Here is a 22,013-nt window from a genome sequence, read left to right as displayed (position 1 = left end):
TCCTTCCAGACGAGAGAATGAGAGGTCCTTTCCAAGCCCCTTCATGCTCTCAAGCACTAAGCTGCACTCCAGTGCCGGGAGAGACTGTGTCTCTCTTGAAATATAGCTGAAAGGTTATGTGTTACCAGGGCAGGAAAGGCTTAGCAGGATCTGCATGTGCTCTGTATCCAAATATGTCATGCGGTTTCATTCCAGCAAAAGGCTAACCCTTGCAGACAGGCTGTCATTTGTTTAATGATAATGACAGGTTTGATATTTGTATCAATGTGAAGGTGATCTTGCTGTGAGACTTTACAATACTTAAGACAGACAAGCAGGCACTAGTGCACTTGAGCAGCCCAGGGCTCAGCACAGCTTCAATTTTCCTGTTGGTTCTTTACTCCTATTACTTTATTTTCTTTGGTTTACACCAATCAGGGGATGTAATGAGGACATCTATATCTTTCCAATAGGCCTCCTAGAAACAGGATCTTGGGATGGATTTACCTGGGAAAAGGAGGTAGTGTGGAGATGTATTGCTGGGGCAGGAGCACAAAGGGAAGCATCCAGAACAAAATAAGGAAATAAGATATGAAGTGGCCTTGTATTTCATATGCACATTAGCTCAACACTTGCATTTGCACATCAGGGCATGCATGTTGCCCCTTTGGCTGTTGCACATGACTATAAGGGACACATTTCAAAATCGCTCTCTTCCAGTGGTCAGTCAGCATTAGATAATTGGGCTGTTTAAGATTCACAGTCAGTAAGACCCGAGTAGACTTTTTGTGGCCAATTGAGTGTGTCTGCTAGTGTATCACAAAAGAGTGGTCAGGGACTGGGTCCGTTGAAAAATTCCTCCCTTCCAAAACCAGGTGAAGGATCCTGTGAGTTACTACCCTGATCTCTGCAAGAGGTGCCAAAGGGGTTCCCCTCCCTCAGGACCTCCTTATCTAACTCATCTCCCTGCCCTGTTCATATCTGAGAGAGTAATTGTCCAAGGGAACTTTAATTTTTGAGGTTTATGTGGGGTTTTCAACACTTGTTTAGAGGTAATAGAGTGAGTTGTCTCAGGTCTTCACAGATGATGTCCTGTAGATGCATGAAATGAGAAATTAAAGCGGGCAAACTGCATGTGAGATCTAAAATCACTGGTGGCTCTTTTTCAGTGCCATTAATAACACTCTGACCTTGTTTGGTACTTTCCACCCACACGTCTGAAGGTACTTTGCTAATGAATTTAGCATCCCGGTGCCTCCGGAAGGTAGGGAGGTGTTTCACCCTGTCTTACAGATGAGGCAGACACAGACTGACTACCTGGCTTTTCCCAAAGATGCTGAGCATCATGATTGCACTTGAAATCAGTGGATGTTTATAGGACAGTTGCCTGTGGACATTGAGGCGTATTGTAATCCAGGGACCTGCTCCCTGGCAGAGCTGGGATACGGACTCCGATTCTCTGATTCATAGTCTTGTGCTCAACCACAGACAAGTTCTTCCTCCCCTCCATCCTTTTGAAGGTGGAGAGAAGGGCCTGACTTGCTAGGTAGTTTGTTATTAATATCTGAGATGCAAAACTCTCTGCAGATTTAATTTTGCTCAATCAGGGCTTCCCTCCCCGCAGGGATCTCTCTCATAGTTTTTTATTCCACTTTGTGTTCCCACCTCCCCCTAATCTCATGTGTTCCCTATATGTCATTTCTGTTCCTGCTTAGCTTTTCCCTGTGGGTAGTTCAGGTTTCAGTCTGCCCTCCAGATTTCCATCCCAGTCCTGTTTCGCCCTCCTCTCAAGGGGAGGTTCACATCCTGCTTCCTTCTCCCCTCTGGGGATCAATTCAGATTTTACTCTCTATTCTTCTCCGCATTGCCCCGGGGTATCAGCCGAAGTCTTGCATCTGCTTTTCATCTCTTGAGCCTTCGCTAACTGGGAATCAGCCCAGCTGTCCGTATCTCCCTTGACTGACACTGGATCTAAGTTGAACACTACCTTAGCCTTTCCCTTTTGAAGTTTCCTTGCTCTGTCCTAGGGATAGACTGATTGCATAAATTTGTATGTGTGCTGGTTCTTCATTGAAATGCAGCCCCTTGGGAAAGCATCAGAGAAAGCCCTGGCTTGAGGGAAAGTCTTCTGTTTCTATATATGGCACTGTTTTGCTTAGGACAGATATGTAGAGGAACCCCTCCTTCAAGCTAGTTTTGTTCTGGCGCCTTGCAGAGGCCCTCAGATGAGATTGCTGAGAATGAACTCCAAAACAGGTCAGTGAGTCTCTGGGGAAGCTTATGAGGGAAAGGGGGATGGAAGTAGGAGGAAGGATTTGGCCTCTAAATTTTTTCTCAAGAGGTGGACTGAAACCACTGAATTAACTTCATGTTAGCCGATAACGGTTGACACCAACCCAGCATCATTTCAGAGTTGGCTGGATTGTATCTGTTCCTTAAGACCCAGCTGTAGTCCATTCACAAACTCCTGCGTTCCTGCTCCAGGCTCCTAAAGAGCAACCTATATTTATAAAGTATTTCCTACACTTGTTGCCTTGGTCCACTGGCAATATATCTTGTAAAGCTGTTTCAAAGATGTCTTAGAGATGGGAGAGAGACAGATAGGTCTTCTCTTCATGCAAATTCCCTGCTCCAACTGAGCTCCTATCGTCCTTTGGGAAATATTTTCTGGGTTTGCAGGGGACAAGCCCTAATTTCATGGACCTGTCTAAAGGGACATAATTATTTTCACAATAGAAACTAAGCTCAAGGCATGATTGTCACTGTAAAACCACTATTTAGGTTGCCCAGCACCTTTTTAAGCGGTGAGTTGCACGAACCACTGTGCATGGATATGACTCTTCTGCCTACCAGAGAATGGCTCATCGGTAATAAGGAGAGGACTCCAAATTCTTGAAGGCCTTTCATCTGGTGAGCTCCAAGAATTCAATCAAAAGCCTGCACCACCCAGAAAGGGTGGGGCCCTACACCCATTTTGCAGAAGGGCAAGTCATAGCATAAAAAGGTGAAGGTGATGGGTTTTCAAGCAAGGCCTCTAATTTTGGAAGCCTGACATCAGAGTGCACTTTCTCCCTTCCCAGAGGTGCCGATCTGCTAGCGCTCCATGTGAAATCGGTGGGCTGAACCAGGGCTGCTCAGCCCCTTGGGAATCAGATGTTGGGTTTACACTAGCAAGGAACCCTCTTGCTCTGCTTCCCCGACGCACAGAAATTGCCCAGAGCCACCGAGTTGGGAGTGGAGAACTGGCTTTGAGCTCCCTCTTCCCCTCAGTCACTAGACTTCATTCCCTCCCCCCAAAATGAAAAACTATGTGATACTTTCCAGCGAAGTTGATCTTTCTCACTCTCCCTTTCTTTTTTAATTATATTACTTGTGTGTATTTAATGCAATCCCTCTAGCTGTTCTTCTTGTGTCCCTGTTCCCTGGGGCACGGCAACTGGTGCCAAAACTTCCGTGAACCAATCAGAGACACCTGCAGAGCTGGGATAGAGCCAGCCCCAGTCACGGGAGCCGTCTGATTCCAAGTTAATTCCTTTCAAATGCGGGATGTTGTGGAAAGTGCCTTGCTACCGAGGGGTACCTGCACCGTGACTCGCTAGATGGATACTGCTCTGCCCTCCTCGTGGATGACTGATCTGGGGACATCGGTACTGTACAGCAGGGAGGCAGTGCCAGGTATTTAGATGGTTTGTGACTGGTTCACAGTCAGAGGGCACAGAGAATACAGAACAATCACAGTCTGCTCCTCTGGATGAGAGATCCATGGAAAGGGGAAATTTTTTCATGCAGGGAATTTGAAAAGAGTTAAGAGCCCAGTTCTGGCCCCAGAAAAGCCCAATAAGGCAACTTTGCTGCTGGCTTCAACAGGAACATGATTACACTCCAGGGAACCTGTGTGAGCATGCAAGAGGGCATGGGAGAAGCCATGAAGCCCGGTGTGTGTGAAATCGGATTGATAAGGAAAGGGGCAGGGATGCAGCCCAGGGTGGGAGCAGAGAAGATAAGCACAAAGGTGTAGGCAGAGGTGGAGTTCTGGAGAGCTTTGGAAGTTGGGCAAGTGAAATTGAGAGAGACGCAGGGAGCAGTGCTGCAACGCATGGGAAGGCTGGGGCAGAAGGGCAGGACCTCTGGGCTGAGGGTGGCTAAGGAGGAATGGGCAGGGAGAGTCCTGGGATGGAGACATGAGAGAAATCACAGCCTTAATGGTGGTAAAATTATTTTCCATGCTTTGTTTGGAGGTTCTTGCCATTCTGACCAAGAAAATAGTATCTTCCCCTCCCCTTTTTGTAAATACCTTGAATTTGTCATGTCCACAAGGCCTTGGCAGAGAAGGTACCACATGCCTGAGTACCAACAGTAAGAGTGAAGGCGCTGTGTATTGTTGCTTTTAAGTATGTTTTTGCCAGTTCTGCTCCCTGAACACAGATCACCATACAAAAGCACTAGCTAGCTTCTGTGCTCCTGAGGCTCCTGCAGAGGCTGCAGTTTCTGATGCGGAGAGCTGCCCTTCGTCAGGACGTGCCCACCTGAGCAGGTGCTGATATGCGCGTGGCCGTTCAGGGCAGCTACTCTTCCCACCTCTGCTTTTGGTCCTCCAGTCTCTTGCCCAGTGCCTGCTTTAGAAGCCTGCTGTGCTACACATGATCATTTTGAGATTTATTGTTCAGCACAGAGGGATGATTTCTTTCTTTTTCCTGTTCTCTGTTTAAAAGCAAAAATGCTAGGGAAATGCTGTATCAGAAAGCCTGTGAATGCAAAGCCGAGTGTGGTTCTGTTTGTTTTCTTTCATGAAGCATGAGCTCGGTTACTTTTAAAGTTCTGGTTTCCCACCCTGCCTTTTACTGCAGCTAAGGCACAACTATTAACATCCCGAGCTGAAGCTCAGGGGATAAAGCATATCAGATCAGGCCTCAATTAATAAACTCGAAGGCCTCATATGGCTGTGATGCAGGTGTGTTGAGGTTAGGGATCACATTTTAATTTTTCAGTGTGCTGTTATTACTGAGTTTTAGGATATAGTCTGTTAGGCATTCAGCGTGGGATTAACTCCTTTTTTCTCATGCTGACAGCTTCTGAAAAATCCCACCCTTCAGTGTGAAAAGATATCAAATGTTATGGGGTGAATATCGTTGCATTGACATAAGGGTTTTCTGCTTTCTTCCTGGGTGTCTGTTAAGCCTTGCCGTACGTGCAGGATAGTACATGTGGAAATAGTAATTGCAAGCCCATTATTATTATTGCTATAATTTATTATTAGTGTGTTTTTTATTTTATGGTGCCCACGTGTGCAGGTAATTCACAGAGAAGTACACTTACGCCATTGGAAGGTGGGAAGGCTTAGTTGACTGCAACAGCCTCGGAGCCCGTTTTGATACCTGTTTCTTTCACAAAACTTCCTCCCTTGACTTCAGGCAAATCCCTTTGGGGCAGCTTCAGGCAGCCCTGTCGTATTGAATGGTGCTTCGGGAGTGATTCAGCCCTGGAAGAACCATGCTGTTCATTTGCAGTGAGGGGCAATTGGTTCAGACCCCCTTTAAGTCTGTGCGCGCCTGAACCTCTTCCATCCAGTGAAACAGCCTTACCTCTCTGCGATGGGGGAGGGAGGGACATGAGCAAGTCAAACTCTTAAACAGTTGTGAGTTGCTGACTATGAGATAAGCCAGATACGAAGGCAGATAAATATCTGTTTCAAAGAGGTTACTTTCTAAATAGTAACAACATAACAAATATGATTGTCTTCTATCTTACAATAACGACCACAGTTCCTGCCTAATAAGTGGTACTGGAGAAGGCTGACATGGCTTTAACGGCCTCACTCTGGCAGGGTACGGGAATCTCTTATCTAGATTTGGGGAAAGCATCTGAGGCTCTGGGTGCTGAATCAGTCGGTGGGTCCCACCTTTGCAAAGAGGATGACGGAGCGGTGCTTACATTACATCAGAAGTGCTCGTCGAAAGGAGGTGGCTTGGGGCTGCGTTGAGGCTGCCTGCTTTGGTGTCTAATAGATGAGGAAGATCAATCCAGATTGCCAGTGAGCAGTGACTCTAAACTGGGTTTATGTGAGGATGGCTGCAGCCAGAGTCCTGCCCAACCAACGGGATCCCACTGTCAGTCCATTGAATCAAATCAGGGCCGGTCAGTCTGTCTGTCTGTCAGAAGGGTATGGCCTTGACGTGGTGAAATTGGAGCTGCTGAGGTGAATCTTTCCAACTTCCTTATGTAGGGCTGGCTTTTCACAGCTTTGCAATATGTCTGCAGGATGTTTTTCATGAGCCAAATGTTTGCCAAAAGTTCACAGATCAGTTACAAAACAGATGTACTTTTTTTTTTTCTCCCCTTCTTCCTACTGGTAAGGAAGAGTTTGTGCAGTAATTGCAGGCAGGTTGGGAGATGTTTTCTTCATAATTCTCCTTCTTATGAAATGTTTATGAAACACCTTCCACAAATCGGTTACGCAAGCAAGCTGAAGAGCTTTGATCATTTTCCATCACCCTCAATATGTTTCTTAGTTTGTTTTGCTTTTTGTTTTTGTTTTTAGGCCAGAGATAGGTAAGAAACAATCCATCCTTGGCCAGGCCCAGCGGAGGTGCTAGCCAACTAAGGAAAGGACTCTCTTTCCATCCAGTCACCCTTCCTGTGTTTTTCACTCTGATTGCTTGGGGGCAGCTGACCCTATTTTAAGGCTGTGAAAACATCCACTTGAGATTTGCAAGTGCGATTCCTTTCCTATCCCGGAGAAGCCCGAGGTAGCTCTGCGTACCGGTGCCGCCATCTGCCGTTACCTCCTCGGGAGGAGCTCGGAGCTGCTCCCAGCCCTGCCCGGAGCCTCCCCGCCAGCCCAAGGGGAAGAAGGTGCCTGTGGGATGGCAGCTGGCAGCCCCGGCTCCGCACCTCTCCCGAGGTGTCGCTGAGCAGCCTGTGTTTGCACTGCATCACTTGGTCCCCGTCTTACAAGTTCGTTTTTCCTTAGTGTTACTTCCCCAAATCGAATTCAATGGGAAGAAACTTAGTTTTGCTGTCAATGACTCCTTGTGCCACATTCCCCGTCTGGCCTGATCGTCACGTAAAATCAAGGTCCTGAGGAACCACGGTGGGATCTGGTCCTGGTTTTAACTAAATCACTGTCGCTCACTTGCAATGTTTTAGCATCGAATACCTACATGAGGTGATTCTGTGATCGTTTTGACCTTTTTTGGTTCCTTAAAGAAAACTTTTTCTCATATTTGTAGAAAATGCCTGCAAATATGAGTCAGATGCACTGGGAACGGAGAAGGCGACTCCTCCCCTTGTTTTATTAATTTGAAATTTACATTATTTTAAGGGAGTCTCATGATATTGAGTGGCCTCGCCCACAACGTGTGTGGTTTTTTGGGGTTTTTGGTTTTGGGTTTTTTAATGTACAGTTGGTAATACTGCCGGTTTAGCCAGGGAAGAAATGAAGGTGCAGGATTTGCATAAACCATCCCAAAAGTTTTGGATATACCCCGAGCTCTTGCTAATGAACAATTAGCCAGCTGCAGGCCTCTTGGGGAGAGAAAGAGGAGGGAGAGGTAAATTTGAGCCTAAACCCAATGAAAATAGGTGCAGGGGAGAAGGATTTGTCAAGAACACCCAGGTTCCCGCCCACTGCGCAGGAGGGAGCCAGAGAATTCCAGGGACGGGGGAAGGAGCAGTGGGAGATGTTGTTGTTTTTAAATCGGGAACCGGTCCTTTGCCAAACCCACCTCCCGTTCTCATATTGTGCGATGCTGGGATGCAGCTACACACCCCTTTCGGCCTGGAACGCTTCCAAATCATTCCGCTTGGCAGCTGTAAAAATTGATTTCAGTTTGGAAATGGCTTGTGCTTCTTCAACACTCCACTCCTATTGGGATCATAACTTAGGCAGGATCAAGTGCCTCGTTCTCTAAGACGTGGATAACTTTTCTTTTGGGGACTGTTCAGACTTGGATGACTGCATTGTGAGAGGCAGACACAAGTGAATTGCAAGCAGGCATCGTTTATTTATTTTTTAATTTATTTTTACTTTTTGGCTCGGATGACTTCTTTTTTTTTAATGCACCTTCTGAAAGAAAACGTGTGTAAAACAACTTGCCTACAATGACTGGATGGCTCAGGGGTAACGGTGTATTCTCCTGAGCCTTTTGTTCTAACATTTAGTAACTTAGACACTATCCGCATTGATAGTGGTCAAGAAGATCTTTTCATCTGGGTTTTTTTCGCCAGGCTAAGAGGGATGATCATGCCAACCTGAAAGGTAGGAAAGAACTGGAATTGATAGCATGTGTAACTCTTGGTGCAAGGAGCTAGTGTTATTGCAAAACTAGTTTCGGCAGTGTCCAGAGCTATAGTTGTCATGAAAGGAGATGTTGTAATTCTCTTCCCTCTGCGTAGTACCTTCCAAAATGCAGAGGTTAATGTTGCAGGCCAGCTCCCTGCGCTGCGGCTGCGAGCCTCTTGTGATCACATTTTCTCCTTTGCTCCTGTGGAGAGTTGTGTATTTGTTTGCTTTAGTCAAATTGAAATAAAACCTCGCTCAATCAAAAATATTCGCTTGGGTCACTGTTTTTAAAAGCTGGATTTCTTGTCTCCCTCTGCTGGTAGGAGGTTGTATGACCTAAAGGCTGCATCAACACTGCGAAACCCCGGCGAACGCGACCCTGCTTGTCTTCTAGGGGATGCTGGGCTCGGGAGTAATTTGGTGGGAGATGGTGGGGTTCAGCCCTAGGAGTAAGAGTGACTCTGCAATGCTGAGCCCGTGGACAGGGTTTTCAAGACCTGTTCTTTCGGGTGTCCTCCTGTTTTTTCCAGTTTGTGGAAACTGGAGCCTCTTACACTGGAAATGCTTACATGAGGAATGGGAGTCATGATGTGAGCCTCGTTCCAAGCATTCTCACGCTTTGGAAAAACTTCAGTCTAAGTTTGGAAATTGTTTGCTTGGACCTCTTCTTTGAGAAAATGTGTTCTAAGAGCTCTGTATGACTTTTCTCTCTCCTGTGCACGGCATCTGCGCATAGACGCTCCTCAGACAGCTTTCAGGAATTAATCTAAAAACTTCTAAAATTTCCTGAATGAGGTTCCCCTCTCACCTGTCCCAGTCAGCCTTACCAAAGGATTTCAGCTAGTACAAAGTGATGTAACAGTTTTTTGTTTGCTTTTTTTAATGTAGTAGCAATGTTAGAAATTAACATGTAGACTACAGAATAAACCAGACACAAGGATTCAGTTCTGGTCCCTGGGTAAATTCTTCTCTTAAGAATGTGGACTCAAAAATCAAGATTTTTTTTTTTTTTTAGACAAGAGTCTTTCTTGAACATTAGAGTAGGTCACTGGACAAAGGGCTGACACAGTGAAGTTTTCCGTTTCTTTTTCTGCGGCTTGTTCTAGCTAAGGAAGCAGAAATTTCCTTGCTTTCCTTCCAGTAAAATTTCTTGTTGTTTTCTGGTAGAAGCTGAGCAAATACGTTTGCTGCCTGGGATGTTGCATTTTCAGCTCTGGAAGATTACACTGCTTTTTTAGGTCTTTTACTTGATGACCTTTCCTTTCCCACCCCCTTGTACCATTCTCTTGGACCCGGAGAACAAAAGGAGAGGCTATCTATAGCCAGCCCCACCATTGGGTTGTGAGTCATGATCTATAAAGGAAAATTGCTTCGTGTCTCCCTTATAACTCCACAAAATGCCTCAGTGTTTTGTCTGAGGAAAGCACTTGCGTGCTTTAAAGCTTGCTAAGTTACTGGAACTTCGGGACTTCCTAAAGTGTTTCAATTAATACGTTTTAACTGAGCAAACCGCAAGCCTCCCCTCGGCTTGGCGGAGCAGGAAAACTATGTCCGCGTTATAAACTGGAGAGCAGAAGTGGGGAATGAGCATGCCTTTCTGCAAAGCCAGGGATGGAAGCAGCGAGTACTGACCTCTAACTTTTCTCTGAAAAGAGCCCCTTCCCGATCCCTTCCGGCCTCTCAGACTCCCAGCTGCCCCACACCTCCTGCATCCCCTTGTCTCTGCTCCCGAATGCTACAGTTACTTTGCTCTTTTTCAGATTAAAACTGAAGACCTCAGTGACTCCTTGCAATCTACAATCCCCCCTAGGTCAGGTCACCTTGTGCAGGGATCATCAATGATGCCCGGAAGCCAAATCGCGGGGGTAAGTGACTTCACTGCTTCAGGGGTCCGGAAGTCTGAAATGGCACTGGTTAGTGAACCTCCGGAGAAGAGGCTGGTTTTGACACACTTGCCAAATTGTGTATGCCTTTTGACAGTGGCAAAAGGAGACTTGAGGGTATGACGGACACTAAATTGGAAAAGTGAATCTGTGTTGGCAAAAGTCAGCTTCCTTCTCAGCCTCTTTCTTTTCTGCAGAAAGTTTTACGTGTGTTCAAAGGCAGGCTGGACACGTACTTGGAAGAGATTTCCTTTGAGGGTTTACTAAGTAGGCAAACCACACCATGCTCAGGAAATCCCTTGAACTGAAAATAATTGGAGGCTGAGACAACACCAAGGGGAAGCGTTAGATATGCTTGCCCTGGTTAATGCCATCATTGCAGATAGGATCCTAGGCTAGATTAACTCTTGAACTGAACCAGTATAGTCATCCTTGAGTATGTTGGCTCCAAATGATTTACACGAGAGAAGAAATTAATTCCTTGAGGGATTTTTTTTTCCTAAGGTAAAAAATTGGAGTTTAGCACTTAACTCTTGTTAAGTGCTTGTGGAAGTTAGATGCCAGAAGGCCACACAGCTGCTCATTAATCTCTTCCCTCATTCTTTCGTGGGGTATTCAGATCCCTTACACAATTCAGGGACTGTTCAAGTTCCCCAAGGCTTGAGAACAGTTCTTGAGAAGCTCAAAGAGCTCATCTTATTGAGTAATGAGCTCCTTTAAAAATGTACCTCTAGAAAGGGTTGGTCTTACCAGGGCTTTTTTGTTTGTGTGTCTATTCCAATCAAATGCGAGCTCTTATCCCCTAATCCCTACAACAGGCCTGGGGCTGGGACCCCAGAAATGTAAAAGAGCACCAGGATGTAATCCTCATCTCTCAGTACCTGTTGCCTGCTCTGCTCAGTGCAGGGTGGGGAGTCCCTGGCAGCTGTGTGCAAAGAACAGGAAACATTTTCAGACCTGGTCCCTGTGTCCATTGCAATGAGTTTGCTGTTGGTGCAGAGAATCAGGCGCTGTTGGGCATTGCTTCTTTCCCATCTCAGCCCACGGCTGGCTGGGAAATCAGCCTTCTGTGGAAAGCAGGCTCTCAGCGTCTGTGAGATGGGACAGCCAGCTGCAATTTCCTGGGTAATTTTAGGGAGTTCACTCTCTGAGAACACATTATCTGGAAGAAAGTGAAATGCAAGAGGTTTCACTGTTACTTCTAACAACCAGCTTGTCAGTGCCTCAAAAATATCATTTTTCAAAATTGACTTTTTCAGATAAAAGTAGGTAGTTCTCCATGTGGATGTCTGTGTGCACAGAATTCTTCTTATACAGCTGAAAACTTCAGCTGCTGGAACACCTCTGTATCTATAGCTCTCCGGTGCATGAATTACACAAATCCAGTGTGTTGGCAGTTAAATGAAAAGCGTGAATGGGGTCAAGGACAGTATAAAAGAGCAGGGAAGCTTTATAGTAGAGGTGATACTGTGTGAAAAGCAGATGCCTCTGAGTTTTGTTGTTCCCTTTGCTTTTTCCCGTAGGATATGAGCTCTCTTCACACCCTGCAGCAGCTTGTATTGCTTCCTGGTCATATGCAGTCAGTTCCCCAGTTTCTTCTGTCTCAGTCTCAGGCTGGGCAACAAGGTAAGTGCAATAAAAGCTGAAAGGGGCGTTGTTATAAGCACATAGGTATCTAGCAAAAACCTCCCTTCTCATGACTATTGCTTTTAATCCGCTCTGTTACGTTTTCCCAGCGCGATGGTGTCTGTTCCCCTGCTACTTTACCAGATGCATTTTCCCCGCTCTTCCCCATGTGCTGGTTCCCACAGCTGGGATGATCCCAGTAGTTGCGCCGGGAAGGGTCCAGTCCCAGAGATGCTCCTGGCACCTGTGGCTTGTGTGCACCAAGAGTGCCACCTTGGGGCCAGCCTTCGCAGGCTAGGTGGGGATCCCACCCCTGAACTTCGGGACATCTGCTTGGCGTTGAGCGGACCAGCCGGGAGCCCGCTCCTCGGGAGCGGTTGCAGCCTGCCTGGGCTCCCAGCCTCGCTGTGCACTCTTCATTTCTTCCATAAAACTGAGGAGAAGGTCGAGTTGATCTCTCCAGGTACCTTAGAGGGAGAGCGAACCCAGGGAAGGAGCTGAGCCGCTCTGCTGGAAGGACGATGCTGGCACTAGAACAAAGAGGTCTAACCTAGCCGGGAGCAACCCAGGGATGAGAGCTGAGAGGTTTGGAGTTGCCAGTGGTTGTTCCCAAATCTCGCTCCAAGCCACGAGACAGGAGAGGACAGGAAGTCTAACTACTTCTGAAACACAGTGTGATCAGCTCCATGAAAGGGCTGAGGACTGAACTCAGTGCTTGAGAAAGTCCCTGTGTCTCTATTTTTAACGCCGATATTTTTTATGGCATTTCTCCAACAACGGGGATACAGACATGCCGTTGATGAAGTTTTATGCTGCTTGTGGACAGACAAATATAGGCTTTGATCCATGACCTGACAGATGCAAAGGGAATTGAGTCCTTTGCTCACATTCTTGATTAACTCCAGCACAGAGGTCCCTCCATATGACCCAAAATTCAGAATTAAAACCTTAAAATCTCTGCAGCTTGAATCCACTGGTACATCTGCTCCAAAAGAAAACCTGTACTGTAGGCAAGTAGCAAACTTATTTCTCGTTGACAGTGTATAAACCCTTCTCTCTGCCAAATGATGCTGGGTGATATATAAAGAAACTATTTGATGTAGAATTTAGTTTGTTTGAAATGGCAGGGTGAGGATAATATGTTGCTTACTGCCTACTTTTATTCATGTATAACAGGAAAGATATTATACTGCAAAACAGAGCTTGCTTCCTTTTATAGAGTTAGAGTTTCTTCTGTTTAGTGGCTTCCTTTGGCAGCTATAACCTCTCTAGCAGATGGCCACTTGTTTGGCCATGAGCCCTTCTGGTTCCAGACTTGATAAAGACTGGATATTCTGGCCAGTAGCCGTCTTTTTGAGCAAGAGCACTTCCATTTGAATAGATGATTGCCAAGTTTTAATGATCCTTTGCCGTGTGCACGCATGGCCACTGGGGAGTGAAAGTGAAGGCATGGATTAGTTTTGTGGAATTAGTTGTTTGGTACAGATACAGATGGAGTGTTCTTCATACTGAACAGATGCACAAAATATTTCTGAAGTTGTCCCTCGGGCCATCATGGGAATACCCTCGATGTTTCCTGAGTTCTGACTGATGGGTACATTGGTTCATGGATTTCACGGCCAAAGGGACTTGGCTGTGGGCTTAACCTTTCCAAGAGGATGCACATTTTCATTTGGGTTTTTTTGTGTTTTAAAGCTGGTTTTAAGCCAGATAAGTTCCCAGGTGTGATTCATTATGGCCTGATGTGATTCATTGTGCAGCCCTTCAAACGGCTAATGCTGGCACACCTGAATAAGGGGGTGAGCTCTGTGCCGTAAAGTTGGAAACAGGCAGCCAGGTAGTTGCTGGGAATACTATCAGCCAAAATATTGCTGCTGAAGTCTTCATCTTACGAAAACACAGCCTCGGTCTCATCAGCTGTCAAACCGGTGATTCCTGAATCCAGTCCATAATTTTCATTTGAGCTAGAGCTTAGCTTTTGCAAAGGTGTTCAATCATGATTTTAAAGACTCCAAATGACAGAGCATCCGCCATGTCCCTAGGCAAGCCATTCCAGTGATTAATTACCTTCACTGTTAAAAATGTGCACCTCATTACCAGCCTGCATTTGAAATTCAAAGTTGTTCCAGCATTAGAGAAAGCTTATTGAAACACCAATCTAAATAAATAAATGGGATCCTGCACATTCAGATCTAAATTAAAAAAGGAAAGACATAAAGAGAGAGAGGAGGGAGTGACTGATTCTGGAGATCATCTTTTTTCCTTTTTTTTTTTTTAGCAGAAGTCCATAAATTTCTGTAGTTTTCCCTATAATTGTCAGTTACAATCAATGGATTATATTGACTGTTTCAAGAAAGGTTATAAATCCTCACTAAATTCTATAGGCTTCACCCACAACAGACTTGAAAAACCTAACTAAATTTCTAGGGAACTACACTGCTTCGGTCACTACTTAATCCTTTAGGGTGTTCGCTGTAAGAGATATAGGTTTGTGCTTGGCAGTTTGTCAACTAAACAATTACTCGGTCTCCATAAATACAAGTTTTTGTTAGTTTTATAGATTTCTCTTCTTTTTTCCTTTCATCATTTTGTGTCAGTTTATGTATTCCAAAACAAATTCAATTTATTTGAAATATAGTAGGGTAGAAAAGAAAGGGTCAGATGGTTTCAAAATGACACTTCAAAATGAAATGTATAGTAGAAAGCAGAGTGGGTAGGCTCATGAGATTAACTGTAGGATCAGGATTTTTTTAACAAGATCAAGCAGCTGAAAGTTGGAGTCAGAAAAGCTTCTATTGAAAATAAGATGCACATTTTTTAACAGCTGCAGTGATTAACCACTGGGAGAGAACACCACTAAGGATGTAGTAAATTCTGTGCTGCTTGGCATCTAAAATCAAAGTTAGATGTCTATGTAAAATGTCTGTGCCCTAGTTCAGCCTTAGGTTAATAAGCTACACACAGGGATCAGTGGATGAGATATTTTACCTCTCGCATTATTGTAATAACCCCTTTCAGGCTAAAAAGCTGTGAAAAGAACCTTTCCTTTCTCATAATTCAACTCAGAGCCATCCACATTGGTAATGGCTGAAATTCTCATGTTGTGAATAAGAGCTAACTAATGTTTTCCATTCAGAGCTTCATGAGCCTTTCTTGCGCAGAGTGATGCTCAGCTGCCTAGGTGCTGATGAAGGGACTGGTCTGATCAGATGTGTCTCTCTTTCTCTCCTCAGCTTTGCAGCCAAACATCCTCTCCTTCCCTCAGCAACAGGGCAGCCTTCTCCTCTCCCAGCCGGGACCCAGTCTGGCATCCCAGGTAACTTGCCTCAACATACAGTCCCACCCTGAGAAGCGCTACAAAAAGTGCTTCTTCATTAAGGGCAAATGGAAGAGAAAATTGTGTACTTTTCTATTGCTGTGACTCTATGCATCTTTGTTGTTGTTTTAACAGGCTGTGGGCCGTTCTGGACTCCCTGGCTCATCAGTTGAACCCCACCTGGACGTACCCCAGCATTTGCAAGTGGCAAAGCACCTAACTCCATCCGGAGCATCTGAGGAACCCAGTGACCTGGAGGAGCTGGAAAAGTTTGCTAAGACTTTCAAACAAAGGCGAATCAAACTGGGGTTCACACAGGTGAGCAGCCTCATCAATGGGAAGCATCCACTTGTGATGTGGACATGTTGGACTGGGGGAGTTTGTGGCAGAGGCATGGATGGAGGAAGGGCTGGATTAAATACAGTTTGGCTTTCTTTGGAGCATCCCCTTCCAAACACATAAAGAGACAAACCCTTCCTGATTCTGCATTACCATGACCTTATTATTTGCACCTTCTCCAACACACAGAGGCTCACGGGTTTGGGGCAGATTCTGGTGGAAAGAGAAATCACTTTATCTGGAAAACAGGTCATGGAAACACGGCTGAACCTATTCTGGAAGCAACCTGAGAGGTGGTCTAACAGCAGAAGGGGGTTTTTATGAGCTCATGTTGTGATTTGGATCTTCTCTGGCAGGGTGATGTTGGACTTGCCATGGGGAAGCTCTACGGAAATGATTTCAGCCAGACCACCATTTCCCGCTTTGAGGCTCTCAACCTGAGCTTTAAGAATATGTGCAAGCTCAAACCCCTGCTGGAGAAGTGGCTGAGTGATGCAGGTAGGTGACATTACATGCAGATATGCCACCAGTCTTGGGCAGGATGAGAGGGTCCATCCAGGAACCTCCAATAAAAGCCAGGAAAATCGGAGCTGGAGCTAACACCTCTCAGATCTGTGGCTGAGCTGGTAACAGACTGCTTTCCTCTGTGGATCACACAGCAGTTTGCATCACAGTCTAGATATCAAACCACATCTGTCCTTTCTCTCTGGTAATACGGGATTCCCATTGCAATTTGGTGTCCGGGGCAGTCCCTTCCTGCATCACCTCTTGCTCTGTTGCATGGCCTGGGTCAAATCACTGGGCTAGTCCATTCAGTCCCTCCCTGTGTAAACTGGAAAGAGTGGGAAGGGACTCCTCCTAAAGTGCTCAGAGGTCAGCTCCTGAGCAGTAATTAGAAAAGGAAGCTATCACTGCAAGGGGAAGCCCCAGTAGCAGCAAGATTGGGCTGGTGTCCTCTGCTGGCTGGAAACCACTGTAGGAATGAACGGCATTAGTCTGATGTGCTTCTCCCAGCCCTTCAGCAGATGCGTGTTTGAGCAATTTATTATGTCAGGAGGTGTCTCAGGTGCATGAGGCCTGATCCTGGTGGGGCAAGTCAACATCTTTAACTGTGTGAAATTAAATCATTGGAAAATGCGTGGTCCCCATCAGAGCGAGCGGGAAATCAAGCTGGAAAAAGGAAAAATAGTGTGTTGATTGAAATTTTAGCACTCCTGTTTCTTTCCTGGTTTGGACAAGATCATTGATGGATTTGGGACTGTTGGAGCAATTTCAATCATCCAAGGAAGGATGTACAATGTAGGAACATTTTACTTATTTCAGGAGGTGCCATAGTTCCCAGAATGGATCTAGGAATGAAAATAACTCACTATCTTCTTGAATATCTCTTTTACCCTCCCTCTTTCTCCAGAATCTGCTCCTTTGGATTCTTCCATGAGCACTCCCAATTCCTACCCCTCGGTGAATGAGATGTTTGGACGGAAAAGAAAGAAGAGAACCAGCATTGAGACCAACATTCGCTCCACACTGGAGAAAAGATTTCAAGATGTGAGGGGAAAATCTTTCAATGTGTTGTGAACTCTCTCCAAGTTTGGTATTTGCTAGGACACAATAGCACTGAATCCTTAAAAAAAAGAGATAGGTTAGAAAATGCTTGAAGGGGTTAACAGGAAAAGTGTCAAAACCAAAGAAATCAGGCCCAATTATATTTTTGGTAAATGTTGTTTTAAAGGAATTGCAATTTCATCACCACATCCCTCCCCATTATCATCCACTGATCGGTGCCCTAGCCAAAGCTGAGCTCCTGCACCCACCTCTTCCCTTTGCGAGTTGTGGGCCTGTGTCATGGGAACTGTGTGGCCATGGTGCGGCATGGAAACGGATGCCCCGTTAAGCAGGTCTTGTGAGACCACAGAACTAGTTGCCCCAGATATTGCTGCTGAATCATTTCAGGAGTGGAGCCTTTCACTTTTTAAGCATCAAGATTTTCAAGAAAAATCACTAGAGAGAGCAAATAAAGCCTTGAATCAGTAAGACTAAACTGCGTTGAAAATTTTTCATCAAAACTGTTTTTGACCAGCCCTTATTTTTTCTTAGTTTCTCCCTTGTGTCTGATCATATAAAAATTCCCTCGTAAGACTGTTAATGAGAACAAAAGTCAGTCATTGTTAGATCATTATATGCACCTCATTTTTAGCTAGTATGAGGCATTCTTTGTAATGGGAAAACCATCTTGGCATCTCCACACTAGGTATTTTTGACCCTCAAGTCTCCAACTTAGATCAAAACCCATAGAGCTAAATGCTGCCAAATGCACCAGAAAGTAAGTGAAGCAGAAGAAAGGATATCTACTATTGGTTCCCTTTATAAATGAGGGACGGAGGAAGAAAGAGAAGAAATGGCTTTTCTGAGATGGTGCGGGTAGGCGTACAAACAGCACTCAGAGCCTGTGTGTCCTGTGCAGTGATAAGACCACCACCAGTCATTAGCTTCCCCCCAAGCGATGGTTTAGGCTGCTGTTAAGATCAAAGAGCATAATGCTTTATGCAATAACAGGACCAGGTACTGTGACTCATCCCCCACCGATTCTATGAGACTTGATGTTGAATCAGAGGCACTTTCTGGTTCACAGAACATAATCTCTCACCCTAATATTTACCTTTTGTCTTATTTTCTCCCCTCCCCAGTTTACAGCCAACCCCACCCTTGTCCTCTGCCTTTCCAGCAGCAAAAGCGTACATTGGGGCTGTAAGTTGCAGCTATTTGGGGCTTTCTTTAACCTCCTGCTCTTTCTCAGCAGAACCCCAAGCCCAGTTCAGAGGAGATATCCTTGATAGCAGAGCAGCTCTCCATGGAAAAGGAGGTGGTTCGGGTCTGGTTCTGCAACCGGCGCCAGAAGGAAAAACGGATCAGCTGCCCAATGCCATCCCCCATCAAATCACCTATCTACAATTCCAGACTGGTAAGAGGCCTTGGATTAAGGAGTTCTACATGCCATCCCAGACACCCAGGGAAGAGGGTGGGGGGATACATACAGCAGGGTTTGCTGGAAAAGGAAACAGGACATGTCCTTGTACACACAAGTCCCTGAGTTGCTGGCAAGCCCAAGTCCAATGGGGGACTACACCTGCAGGAGTGTGCAGAGAGGCAGCTGGGCTAGTCACGGATTGGGCATACATTCAACGTCCCAACTTGATGCTCGCATTTACAGGACACTTATTTTTATTCTATTAATGAAAACAATAGAAAGAAAATACAAGTTTACTAGAAGGTGCAGGTCAGTTTAATTGTAGGATAATTTATCTAAATTGGGGCGCTATCCCAAAATTTTTCACCCTAAGATTGGTAAATAAAAGTTTTCCAAAGTTAATGGAGGAGGAATCCATGGAATAAGCATTACATCCAATCATGTCAATTCAGTTGTTAACTCTGAAACCTAATGGTAACCATTTACATATGAGTTTGTTGTTTTACATCTGTGCAGAAAGGCAGAATACACTTCAGTAGTGCTAGCTGTCCTTCTCTCATATTGTACATTCACGTTTTGGCACGTATATTTTCATTGCCAGGAAGGATAAGGAAAAGAGAAACTGTTGTGAGAGCTGGCGAAAGCATGCTCTTGTAATCTACTGTCAGTGGCTACTGTGGATAACAAGCTACTATTGCGTTTCTGCTAGTTAATAGTTGGTTAGTTGCTTCCACCTATAAAAGTGGCAGGAACCTCCCTACAGCGTTATTAGTGCTGGAGCACATGTGAGTGGGAGGGAGAGTACATATTTGCAAGCAATATTTTATCTTCAAATCTTCTGGGTTTTGGAATTATCCATCAGAAGGCAGGAAAACATCACAAGAAGTTTGGTCACTTGTTGCACAACACGTTTGGTCTGCAGTCACAAACACAAAATGCGGTTTGCAAGCCATGAATTTTTAAAGCAGTAGCTTTGGTGAATAGTTCTCCTGTGAATGCATTCTATGAAGTATGCCTTTGCTCATCAGTCATTCTGAACGTGTTACCTGTAGTTAAAGTATCACAGTTGAACAACAAATGCCCCGGGCTTGCTTTGAGTGCAGCCACCAAATTACTAATTGTCACCTGAGAATTCTTACCCATCAAGAACTCTGTAAAGAAAAAGGAAATGGGACTGACTGTGCCCAAGACCAGAGTGAGCTGGGATGTTTCTGACTAGGAACACTCAGACTGAAACATCCAAAGGGCAGTGGCTCCTACCAATGGGATCTCAGGACTTCCAGAACATTTGCATTGCGTTTGATAACTTCAGGCTTTCCCACGGCTGATCCATAAATTTAGACCTGTGTAGAGAGTGTAAGGCATATGTAATGCTCATTCTGGCTTCTTTGCATGGTCCTGGATATGAGAATGGTGCTTCTACACCACAGTACGAATAGAAAAATCTGTGGGAGCCTCAGATATAGATAAGGTGGCTGCCTGGGAGCCAGCACACTCTAAAAGGAATATGAAAGGAGGGGCGTTTTGTGATTTATACCCTCATAGTGCCAAGTGCTTACTGTTTGCTTCTTTTTCTCTCTAGGTCTCTACCTCAGGGTCCTTGGGGCCCCTCTCCGTCAATCCAGTGCATAGCACCATGCCTGGGACTGGTAAGCCTTGAGAAATCTGCCTCATTCACCATTCCTTCCCTCCTTCCTCTGCTCTTACTCTCTCCCTACTTGGTTTCTAGGTCATATTTGCAGGCCACTCTTAGTAAGACCCTTGGGTTTGGCGAGGGAAAGTATCCCCAAATAACTAGCGTGAAAGGGACAAGGAGAGCAGAGCCTTTCTTTTGACTGGAACAAAGACATGGAAAGCTTCCTGGGCACGGTAACATTCCCAGGATAATCCTAGGCAAATTTTACTGGGGTATTTAGGGTTGGGAGCCAGGCATACCTAGAAGCCAAACAAGAGGAGTGCTTGGGGATAGGTAACTGTGTTTCTTCAGCAGAACATTGTCAGATGTCCTTTGAGAAGTGTGATTCACATGAATAGAAACCAAATGCTACAGAGAGCAGTCCTGGAGACCCCCACCTTCTCTGTGGCTGGGACACAGATTCTGCTGTGCTGCTGCAGGGCAGACACTGAGTCAGATGAACCAACAGGATGGGTACAAGATATGGTGGAAGCATTTGGGCTTGGGCTGTCCTTGGCAGGAAAAGAAGATCCCAGCCTTATTCTGCTTTCTCTGCTACGCAGTAACATCATCGTGTTCCCCAGGGAACTCCAGCAGGCCCTCGTCCCCTGGCAGCGCGCTCCATGCCAGCAGCCCCGGCACAGCCCAGAGCAACTCCAAAGCTGCAATGAACTCATCTGGTTTCAACTCTTCAGGGTAAGGCAGCAGGGGCCCACAGCTTGCTCCTTGGCAAAGGGCATCGGAGGGCTTGGGAGAAAAGCAATGGGACCTTAGAGAACATGCAAGCCCTTAGAGACTCCAGCAATGTGGAGCCATGTGGTGGCACATTCTTACGTGAAGCTTCGCATCTAACCTGAAGCTTCTTGGGATATGGCTATTTTTCTGCTTGTAGACAAATGGTAAATCAAGTTTTGCCTGTGCTGGTTAAAAAAAAAGGGGGCGGGGGGGACGGCCCAACCAAAAACCTGAATAGAAACACTAGCCATAAGGACTGTCCTAAACTAACTCCTTGTGTGGAGGAAGCAGAGGAAGGCTTCTTTTGCTGTTTCTGCTTGGATAACCCCCTCCACAGCCAGTTTTCTCTCCTGCAGTGCCACCCAGAGAGCTCTGCTGCAGAGTAACTATTCCACAGTGGCAGATGAAATGAGAACAAAGATTTTCCTCTGTCCTGTCTTTAGATGCTACAAAAGCATTAAGCCACACATATGGGCTCAGAGCCCTTCTGGTTATTTCACTGAACATGCCTCTGCCACAGTTTGTGCTGCTCAGACCTCTTGGTGCTTGTAGTTTCTGCTACGTGGCATCAAGGATACTGTGTTAGTAGGAAGGCAACAGAGAGCAGAGGGCGTTACCCATAGCTGCTGGGCTTTCTGAGTCACGGATCATCCTGTGCCATGAATCAGACCTCCTCTTACATGGAGGAAGTCCAACAGCCAGGTGCTCATGACCACAATGGAAGATGTTGCTTAGAAAGACAGGGGGGTTGCTGTGAGCTTCCTATAGGAGCAAAGGATCATTTGCGGGTTGCCAAGTCGAAGTAAGGTTACGAATGGAATAATAATGATTTTTATTTCAAGGGAAACCGTTAACAACGTGGCAATTGTAGCTTTTATTCCCTGTGTTGCAAACAGATCTTGGTACCGATGGAATCAACCTACCTACCTCCACTGAGATGACTCCTCCATCATGTGTAAAAGGAGCTCTGACTTCTAGCTATGGACCAACTTCTCTAGGAACAATGCTTGGGGCAACATCTGGCGTTCCAGTGCCTTCAAAATGCTGCCAAATGAAGGTTTTGTTTAAGGGAACCCATAGCAGCAGAACTCTCCAGGGACTCAAACTGCAGCTGACCTTCCCCAAGGATTCTCAACGCCAACAGTGACATTGTAATACTCTTCCAGGCATTCACTTCAAGAACGAGCCCTTGCTTAGCACTATTAGCATGA

The 22,013-nt window shown here is 45.6% G+C and overlaps 1 protein-coding gene across 1 annotated transcript in view; it reads left to right on the top strand.

Annotated features, from left to right (window-relative positions):
- POU2F3 (POU class 2 homeobox 3) overlaps nt 1-21,738 on the top strand; it is a gene marked incomplete at both ends in the record, with an annotated part of 41,947 nt that extends 20,209 nt beyond the window's left edge. The window contains 10 exons of the mRNA XM_082493837.1: nt 10,021-10,125; nt 11,667-11,769; nt 15,003-15,085; nt 15,221-15,403; nt 15,781-15,922; nt 16,836-16,972; nt 18,225-18,386; nt 19,975-20,041; nt 20,631-20,763; nt 21,699-21,738. Of these exons, the coding sequence (XP_082349963.1) occupies nt 10,021-10,125; nt 11,667-11,769; nt 15,003-15,085; nt 15,221-15,403; nt 15,781-15,922; nt 16,836-16,972; nt 18,225-18,386; nt 19,975-20,041; nt 20,631-20,763; nt 21,699-21,738 (1,155 nt within the window). The remainder of the gene's footprint in view (nt 1-10,020; nt 10,126-11,666; nt 11,770-15,002; nt 15,086-15,220; nt 15,404-15,780; nt 15,923-16,835; nt 16,973-18,224; nt 18,387-19,974; nt 20,042-20,630; nt 20,764-21,698) is intronic.
- Between the last annotated feature and the right edge of the window lie 275 nt (nt 21,739-22,013).

The sequence above is a fragment of the Vanellus vanellus genome (assembly GCF_965231255.1).
Source record: "Vanellus vanellus genome assembly, chromosome: 21".
In the NCBI taxonomy this organism is placed as follows: domain Eukaryota; kingdom Metazoa; phylum Chordata; class Aves; order Charadriiformes; family Charadriidae; genus Vanellus; species Vanellus vanellus.
This window is presented reverse-complemented; position numbering and strand designations above follow the sequence as displayed.